The sequence below is a fragment of the Nelumbo nucifera genome, chromosome 2 (genome assembly GCF_055504915.1).
Source record: "Nelumbo nucifera cultivar China Antique chromosome 2, China Antique-T2T, whole genome shotgun sequence".
NCBI lineage: Eukaryota > Viridiplantae > Streptophyta > Magnoliopsida > Proteales > Nelumbonaceae > Nelumbo > Nelumbo nucifera.
Window position 1 is genome coordinate 49,746,354 of NC_142650.1, and position 10,390 is coordinate 49,756,743.

At 36.4% G+C, this 10,390-nt stretch overlaps 1 protein-coding gene across 3 annotated transcripts; it reads right to left on the minus strand.

Annotated features, from left to right (window-relative positions):
• Positions 1 to 6,809, minus strand: LOC104601059 (putative protein S-acyltransferase 16). 3 transcript variants are annotated; one of them, XM_010264250.3, is made up of 7 exons: positions 6,270 to 6,809; positions 1,839 to 1,931; positions 1,698 to 1,748; positions 1,450 to 1,527; positions 1,228 to 1,326; positions 1,026 to 1,121; positions 1 to 619 (listed from the first exon to the last, which is right to left on the minus strand). In XM_010264250.3, exons 1-7 carry the CDS (start codon positions 6,540 to 6,542, stop codon positions 506 to 508), a joined length of 804 nt encoding a protein of 267 aa, XP_010262552.1. In that variant the 5' UTR covers positions 6,543 to 6,809; the 3' UTR covers positions 1 to 505. The 3 variants fall into 3 exon arrangements, with proteins under 3 accessions (XP_010262552.1, XP_010262551.1, XP_010262553.1); XM_010264249.3 differs by having other exon boundaries at positions 1,647 to 1,748; positions 6,270 to 6,804; XM_010264251.3 differs by lacking the exon at positions 1,698 to 1,748.
• Between the last annotated feature and the right edge of the window lie 3,581 nt (positions 6,810 to 10,390).

Here is a 10,390-nt window from a genome sequence, read left to right on the forward strand (position 1 = left end):
AAAGAAAGAAAAAGAATCACATGGTTTTATTATTTAATGTTGTACTTACAGTTACAACCTCAAGGTAAATTTTACAAAAATGACAAGCCTGTCTCTTTATGTGGAACGCAATTCACTCCATTTTTCTCTTCCTTTGGCTCCCCTTTTCTTGATAAATAAGCTAGTAAATGTAAAACAATTCCCTTTTCACATATTAAGTCAGACAATTACATCATTTGCATGCTCTCTATGTCCCAATGCCTGTAACAGCTTCATAAATCAAAAGACCTAATCTGTGCGTGTAACAGCTACAAAAAACAATGGCTTTGGATGTTGGGTTATGATGATGAACAAGGGACCTCGTTTGATTTCATTACAATCACGAGATACCCAGAAAATAATTTACATGCTGGGCAGGTTGAAAAAGACCACCTTACATTTGTCTATTGATGAACAAGGGCCTCCCTCGTCTCCCGCTTGAGTATAGAATAGCTTGTAACAAACCGAAACTAAGCCATTTGAAACGTTATCTCATGGTTGATGCAGAGACCATCTTGTCGTAGACTGTTCGGAACCGTAGACCTGAACCAATATGTCTTGCCGTGGGGCACAGCCAAGTGAATATGTTTGGACCCAACACCTGGGGAGAGATCACACAAAACCCATTTTACATTGAAAGTAAGAATAAGTTGCAATCTGGTCAATGACATTTACAAACTCGATAGACACCCATACCCATAAGACAGCTCTAGATTGCAAGAAAACACTAATCTGACATCCAACACTATCTCTCATGACATGCTTTTATGTGTTGGTAATATGCACGGTCTTTCACGACAGACCACTGGCCATGATTAAATGCATTCCAGCTAACAAGGTTATTGTTAGACAATGAAGGGACAGACATGCAGATGGTGGTGGAAGCATGAAAATGATACACACCCCCCAATAGGCTATAAGCTCATAAGCTCACAAGCCAGAAGTTTCTTTGGGACATCAGAAAACCCATGCAATAATGAAGAAAGCATAAAGAACAATGTTCTTACTGATGTTAGATTCTCATAGGGACCAAGGTCATATGGATGCTGATAGACATTGCCAACCTTTTCTGCAAGCCACATTGCTCTCACTCCTTCATGATACTGCAATAGGAAATAACCAACAAATGCAGAGAAAAGGATCCTTAACCAACGTGATCAGCAGAAAGAAAAACAGTAACCTAACTGTATTCTATAAATTTCTTCAAACCTCAATTGTTGTCTTATTCCACAAAATAAGATATATATGCCAACCCAAGAGAATGCTTAAGGCCACAGACAAAGGGACAAGCAGAAGTCCAGAAATGATCTGCAAAGCCAAAATATTGACAGATATAACATTTTATTTTTTAAGTTTGACGTATCACGTTTTTTTTGATGAATAAGTTTGATGTATCACTTTAAAACCCCGGGCATTGTAACTACTACTTACATAAATGGTTCTGGTGGAATCTCTGATCTGCTCCTCATCCTTCTGAGCATCCTGGACAAAACTTCCAAAAAGTAAAACCTGGTAACAGAACATGTATTATTTTTTGATACAGCATAGGCTGTTGGCCCATGATATCTAGACAGAAAAGTCACAAATCACAAAGAAAAATCCCTATACCAATTGGTTAAAAAACATACCAGTGCATGAATGCATGAGATTACAGCATAGAATACAAAGACAAAGAAAACCTTATAGTTTGCATGGCCCACACAATTATTTATCCAGATGCAGTGGTGGTCCTGTATTCAAGAGAAGGACCATCTCTTTACCATATGATCCAGAAAGATTTGAGACAAAAAGGCAGTAGTTACTGTGTAGCTCATACATACCATTCGCAGAACACATCTTTTACAAATGCGACAATGATGTGCACGGGGTGGCTTAAAATGGGAACATTTCTGGCAATATCTCAGATCTCCACCCTGCAAGAAAGTCCATAAATATGTAGGACTAAAGTCATAAGTGATGCTTCTAAATAAAGAGGGGAATTGATTTTCCATTCATTTTCCTTTATCCTTTCAATACTTTGTACAGTCTACATTTTCTTGAATGTGTCCCCCCCCCAAAAAAAAAAAAAGAAAAAACACCATCTTTCTGTTGAATGAAATGCGGAAGAAATTTTATTTACTCTGGAGTTCAGATATGGTTATGTTAAAGACTAGTTCCTGTACATTGTAAGCTTTCAATCTATATAGTTAACATAGTACAATGCCCAAGTAGTCACTTACGCAGTTACAAAAGACATAAATTTAACTATGGCTCCCCTTGAACCTTGGTCATCTGCACTTACTATCCACCACTAACCCTTTCACACTAATAGCCATCACTCATACACACTTCAAAACAATAAATAAAAAAACAAGAAAGAAAGAAAAGAAATTTTTTCCATATTAAAAACAGACTAAACTAGAAACTTGGCTCCTTAAAATCTAAACCACTGAAATTTATGAGCCAGTAATCAAGAGATGGAAATTGTAAGGGTAACCAAGAAAAAGTAGCTTAGTATTTCATTGTAACACTAATTCACTGGTATGAAATAGATTATCTAAAACTTTGGATACTAACTCTTAAAGTAGAAGCATATAAATGAAAGGAAAAACAAAAATGCAATATCTGAAAATGAAACAATAGAATGCATGACAAATTTTGAATTTGAATAGAGAAAGGCATATTATCTAGACAAAACAGGTTCACAAGATAGATTATTTGCACAGTATAATACCCGCCCCCTGCCCTCCCCCCCAAAAAAAAGGACAAAATTACTGATGTCACAACCATAAAGGTAAAATAGTTGGCCCATTGAAGATTTGAAGCATTATTCAATCTCTGGATATTTTCCAAACTGGCCTTATGGCCATCTTCATTAGGCAGCCCACCTTTTGATAGTCATGTAGGGGGATGAGATGACCAATCAAGACAGTTTCATAAGACCTTCCAGGCTGGACATGTTATAACTTATAACCACAAAACCTATTTTAGCTTTAAACCCCCCCGTCTTCCCTCCAAATGACAGCAGAAGAAATTTCATATGAGGAAGTGTGATCCACAGCCACAGAGGACATTGGGTGATGTAACAGTAAAATCTTGGGCTAACAAGTATGAGAACGTGGGTTTTGGTCTGATAGTGGCTACTTGGTGCCAATAAAAAAAAAGAACGAAAGAAAAATGGCAATAATTAGATCAGTATCATTGAGTAATGACCCTTTGAAATGTGATTCATGGAGACCTATGTTAGATTGCCACCCCACCTAAGTGGCCACATACAACAAATGTGGTGGCTACTTCACCAAGTAGTGTAACTACTGGTCAAAAAATACATCATAAAATGCTGGTATAAATAAGTAAAAATAATCAAAACCAGATTCCAATGTTCCTCAGTATCTAAAACTTCTCATGGACAGGAGATGGTCACCTCAGTATAACTAATAGATAACCTCTCAATCATAAAACGTATTTGGAAACAATTCAAGAAAGATGATAGGATCACAACCACCTTAGATTATCAGAAATAACCCTAAATCCTACTAAAAGAAAGAAAGAAATATTGAAAGAAAAAAGATCATATGGTTCATCTCAAATTCTCAGATAGGGGCATAAACAGAATTCGATTATCTGATTTTGTATTCGAGATCCAATGGAATCGAATTGAACTCAGATAGTTCAATTATTTAAATGGTTGAATTCAAATATATGTTGATTCAATTCGATAAATATTTGAATTCAATTAAAACATAAATATAATATATAATAATTATCAAAACTAATCCCCATGCACTGTATCAAGTGTCCTAAGCAGCTATGCCTAGCCTATAATAAAAGGTTACAAGCCATAAAAGACAAAGCAGTGTAATGTAATCCCCATTCCCCAAGACAACAGCTGCCTTATTTATTTTTCTTTTATTATTTCTATAACCATCGCATCTTCACTCTCTTTGTTATTAAGAGGAAATAGGGAGTAAATAGAGGCATGGCAATGAGAGCAATCGCATGGCCCATAGTTGTCAAGGCGGGCACCTAGGCGACGCCTAGGTGACAAGGCACCCTTGGAGGCTCTTCTCGCCCAGTTGCCAAGCAGTTTTGTGCACTGTGTTATGAAATACCTTTTTATTTTTAATTTTTTGACATTATAATTATAAAATAGACATTATTCAAGTAGAATATCCATTTTATGTGTTTATATACTAATTTCTTTTTATTATTTTCTTATTTGTTAGGGTTTAATCAACGTAAACATTGCTAACTGCTGTATTGAACCATTGAACCCATGGTTCAAAGTAACGATACACCTCTGTGTATCAGCAGAGGTGTATTGGTACTTATAACGATACTCCCTTTATTTTTTTATTTATTTGGTTTTCAATTTCATTATATATATATATATATATATTATTTTAAAAAAATTGGTCCCTGAAAACACCTATAAACAAGTGTATTATTGGGACCCCAAAATACAATACACCCGATACGGGGCGTATCGTATCGAAATTTTGATCCTTGATTGAACCCTCGAAGATTTCAAAACCTGAACCAATAAGCAAGGGAGGAACTTAAAATTTTGTCTAATCAACACATTTTCTTCTTCCACCTTTTCTTTGCTTCTTTTCCTATAACAAAAGTAGGGGTTCAGCCCCTATATTTTTTGAATTTTCTTTCCTTTGTTCTTTTTCTTCTCATAAAATGTTGATTTTCTCTAGACATAAACATGAAATTTATACTTCTCTTATGAAAATTATGGATAATTATTAAGGAAAGAATGAAAGATGGTTATAGAACCTACGGAACAACCCTGGGATATATGGCTTTACTTAAAAAAAAAAAAAAAATCCACCGCCTAGGCAACTAGGCGACAACACGCCCCCCTGTCACCTAGCCTCGCCTTGGTGCCTTGAAAACTATGGCATGGCCGCAGAGACACCTTGTGGCTTAAGAAGGCTATTCTCAAGCCTCGTTTTCATTCTTCCTCTGAGAACTTCTATGAGCTTCCTTTTGATCCTCCTCCAAGCATTTCTGCAAAGTGCAAACTACAACCACAGCTCCTCCTACCAAACTATGGACAAACCTTTTCATATCAGGCATGTTCACTGTTCTTCTCTTAACCATTATTCCCCTCATTGTTTGTTATTTTTTCCATTCATCAATGAGAATCATTCTGTTTTATTTCTTTGAAAACAAAGACAAAATGGTGCCCTATTTTTTTCATCTGTTTGGCCAGTTTTCAATCCCAACTCTTGCTTCCTCCACCTCTCTGTGTTAGGGTTTTCAAATTCCAATGTTGATGCGAACCTTATAAGTAATCGGTTGAATTTGAATCGAATCAAATTCAAATGTTCAACTACTTAAATTGAAATTGAATTTGATTGCTAGTTTTAAATATTTAATATTCATCAAATATCAAATCGAATTTGAACCGCAATTTTTGTAATTGAGTTCGAGTTCATATATGGCATGGTTCAGCTCGAATTCACTCTATTTACAGGCCTAATCTCAGACACCTTTCTTGTCCTTGTTCTGTATCTTACTCCAAACTAATAGCAGGGATGATGTCAATCAGGGGATGTATAATTGTGGGTATTCGTTCAATCTTCAAACAATAATTGTCAAGATATCACCTAGACAACAAAAATCACAAGGCAGGCGCCTTACTGCAATATTGTCAACATTGCTGCATCTTAGTAATCATATTTTACTTTATTTATGTCTTAGTAGTATGTTTGTTAATGCATAATAGCACATATACGCTCTATTTTACGGGTTTTATATTAGACTAGTGAAAACAAACCAAGAACCATTATCCCATAAGTACATTCAAAGCCTACCAATGGGTGATGGCTCAAAAGTTGCAATTGCAGAAACAAGTAACATTAGTAAACCGATTATGCACCAATTCGCGGGAATCCTTATACCAGGACTCTATTGAAAATTTGAGATCCGCTCAACCGTTAGTACAGCGGATTTAACAAGCCAAATTGCATGTCAAGGTCCAAATTAGTTAGATTTATTCAGTTGAGCATATCATTGCGAATAGAATTAAAACTCCGATTAACAATGCAATAGCGATCACAGAAGAATCAGCCAAAATGTTGAAGCTCAAAGTGAAGAAAACAGAAACACGAATGCAAGAAAGGAAAACCCTAGTTCTCAAAATTCAAACTTGTTAATAAATACCGGCACAAAACAGAAACCCCCCTCACAGAATCCCCAAAACAACAATGGAGAAGGAGAAAGGAATGGAAAAAAACCCTGAACGAAGCCGTGCTTACCTTCCTCTTGATCTCATGAACCGGTGTTTCTGCATCTTCAATGTCTGGCATAAAAGTAGCCGGAACAAGGCCTGGATCCCTCACGATCGCGATGACGTAGTTGAAGATGCACATGAACGCCGTCACCGTCAAAATAACGGCGTTCATGAGACCTGGAGATGTCCTCAGACCGAACCAACCTTCTATAAAAATAAAGACGGTGGTATAATATATGTACGCGATGGCCGAGAGAACAACTAGAATTGGGAGAGAAATGCTACAGCTACGCCTCATTTTTTGGGGAGTTTCAGCCTTGAGGCGTTTTAAGCCTTTCTCAGAGTGAGACTGTTAGCCGGGAATCAAAGGGAGGACGAGAGAGAGAGAGGAGTTACCAGATTACACAGAGAGCTAAAAGAGGTTTAAGGGAATGTTAGAGGAGACGAAGAGGGGCGTCAGGGCGGAGAGATCGGAGCCACCGGCGTTTCTCGCGACGGCGTCTCCGCTCTCTCCTGTTGTCAGAATGAAACCGGCATTGGGAAATGTAACGATGGTTTTAGAAAATTCAGGGATTTGGATAGAAGTGCAAATCGGACCGGGTTTGATCGGGTTTAGGCCAAGCATAACCCAATCGGAGTCTTCTAGACTTCTTTAAGAGTATTTTTGCCTCAATCACAATCCAAACCCAAATAAGTTTTGGGTTCTTTTTTTTTTTTTTTTTACCAAATTGAAATTAAGTTTGGGCTTATCCAACCAAACCTAAATTGCACCCCTAAACAAAAAGAAGTCCGTGTATGGTACTGTTGTTTTTTACGTAATTATCCTCTATTAATTTATGGTATCTTTTTGTTTGTTTTTTTATCTACCTAATTATCCTTTATTTTTCTCGTACCTTACAAATAAAGCTATGACAAAAGAATTAATTTCAACCACAGTAATAGGGGTGCAATTTTTTATGTGAAAGGTTGTTTCATCATGGTTAGGGCTGGAAAATATGAACAGAATTTGTGTCAATGGAAATGTAGGAAAAGCTGATAAGTAATTGGTATTGAAATAGATGAAGCGTGTTTCACTTTCACCAAACGTGTATGATGAATGAAGCAACGAAGCCGCCAAGGGACCTCTAAGGATTGGTCCAAAAGGTAATTAATAATCTGTTATGCATTAACAACCAACCCTATAGGCTTGATTCCTTCCTCAATAGCCGCCAGCTGCAGACCCTCCCTAACAGATAGAGATAGAGAGAGCTTCAGTGACCTCTGGAATCTGGATGGTCCCGAGGAACTGAGTAGTTTGCTTTGAATTGAATTAGAAGAGTTAAGGCCTAAGATTAATTTGCACAGATAAGGACCTGGGGCTGGGGCTGGGGCTGGGGTATATTTGTTAAGGCAAAGTTATAGCATGATGACCAGTGTCATTAATGAAGGCATACGGCCGGGTTAAATTAAATGCATGTCTCAAAATCATCATTTCTATCCCAAAATTGAGCATTGTGCCTTAAGTTCATTATTTTGAGAAGAGACTTGAGCCCAACATGAATTTACCACCGGTCCATCTAAAAAGTAAAAACCAGAATAAAGAAATATATGAGCCCAACATGAATTTCCCACCGGTTCATCTAAAAAGTAGAACTATATGAACAGGGACAAGTTATTGTTGTGTTGACCACCTGGTCTCTATCGGCTATTGCTGCTCAAACAATCCAACAAAATGAGCAAAGAATAAAGGAATTGACCGGTTTGACCTTATAACCCCAATCCTCAACTCAGCCTCCCTCTTACACAGTTACACGTAGCGGAGATCAACGACCAAATTCCGACTTACCACCAGGGATTTGGGGAGGTGCAGACTGCAGAGGGTTAAGGGAATGGAAATGGGCTACCCCCAATATCTAGTTAGGGGCGTCAATGGACCGGGTTTGGACTTCATCGAATTAAATTCAAAATCAATTTGATTTGGTTGAACAAAACAAACAGATTTATTTAATAGTTTAAAGTATTTATTGGACTTTTTTTTTTTAAAAAAAAGTATTTATTGGATTATATCTTGTTGTGATGGTCGGATTGAATCAATATCCGGTCCATTAACAGAAGATAAAAGAGTATGGGTGTCATCCGGCATATACAATACCTAGTCAATTTATGGACACAAAATAAGTTTGAACAGCGAAACTTGTGGTGGGGGATTTTACTAGTTAATTGAGTTTCTGAAAGCACCCATATTTGCTCTGACTATGGTGTTCTTTTGCACTGTTGAATGGATCAATCAATCGACACTAATTTGTATAATATCCACAATGCTTATTTCTTTTGGGCAGATTTGCGTCGCTATATATATTTTTTTCTGAGAAAAAATTATTCCATTTTTCAAGTTTTAAAGTTTTTCCATTAATTAGCTTCACTGTTTAATCAAGAATGAAACTTAGGCTCCAACTTCCACTTATTTTGTCCGCGTTACAAAAGAATTTCTCTACTTGTGGCATAGTATGGATGAGATTACCATCCAATTTATCATTCACACTATGGAATAACCCCTAAAATAGTTTGTTTAAGATATAAGACCCACACGTCAGATCTTAGAAAAAGTATAGCTTCATGGGTTTGATTAAGAAGCGCAAATGGGAGATATTTGCTTTGAAATGACATTTATACCCCATCTTAATATTTTGTTTCAAAATAATATAATGTAATTTAATTAATCACATAGGTCTAATATAATGTAATTTAATTAATCACATAGGTCTAAAATTGTAAATTTAAAAATGAGGTCCTATCTAACAAAAGTAAAAACTAAAAAGTGGAGTCTGAATACCCTAAACTCTTCCTCTCTTCTAACTTCTAAACAGCTGAAAAAGTGAAAGTGAGAAGAAGGCGAAGAACCCTAGCTGCCGCACGCCATTATGTTGTTGCATGCCGCCATCGCCGGTGACCAGTCATAGGTTGCGACTTTTTGTTCACCCGTTTGGTCCAATCATGACCATTACTAATCGTTAGTTGCCTTGCATTCAGCCATTCACGACTCAACAGCATCGCCAGTAATCTTTCTTCCCCCTTCTTCTATTTTTTCCATTCCCTTTTCTATGAGTTTGATCATATGGAATAGGTTTAGCCGTTTAGGTTTGTTCTAGTCAGATTTTATTTATCCATTGAGGTTTTTATATGAGTGTATTTGATTTGTACTATAATTAAATGCTAAATTTGTTGATAATTTATAGGTTAAATTTCTAAAAATTTACAGGTTAAATTTGTGCTAGAAGTTTATCTTAAATTGTTGAAAATTACATGTTAAATTGCTGATAATTCATAGGTTAATTTGTTGAAAAATTCACAGGTTAAATTGCTGAAATAGTTAAATTTTTATGTTAAATTTATGTTAGAAGTCAATGTTAAATTGTTGATAATTAAGAAGTTAAATTGCTGAAATTTTACAGGTTAAATTTGTGTTAAGTGTAAGTTAAATTGGTGAAAATTTATGGTTAGAAGTGTGCTAAATTGTTGATAATGCATAGGTTACAAGTTAAATTGGTGATATCCGAATCAGATATTTGATTCGAAAATGCTCAATTGAATCTAATCAGATCTGTATCAGATATCCGATGAAAAGGTCCGAGTCGAATTTGAACCACTGAATACAAAATCTGACAGATTCGAATTCAAATTCAAATCATTTGATTTTTTTTATCGAATCGAATTCAAATAGACCCCCATTTGAATCCGATTCGATCCGTTTGCATCCCTAATATACTTTGCTTTTGTTGTAGACAAAGTCACTATAACCTGTAACTTTGATGTCCAGCTTACTACACCATCATCTAAAGAGAACACATAGCCAGTAGTTAACTTTCTATTATCATGATCTCCTGCCACTATAACAAATAGAAGGCTCAGATGTACCCTTCAAGTAACGAAGGATCCTCCTTACTATAGTCCAATGATCTCTCCTTGGATTTTCCATGAACTTATTGACTGCTTCCACTACTTGTGTGATGTCTAGTTTGGTGCACACCATAGCAAACATAAGGCTGCCTACTAGTAATGAATATGGTATATGGGACATCTCTGCCTTCTCCACTTCAGTGCTAGAGACTGAGCTAAAGACAAGTTATGACCAACAGGAAATGAGATGCTAATTGGTTTGGACTCTTG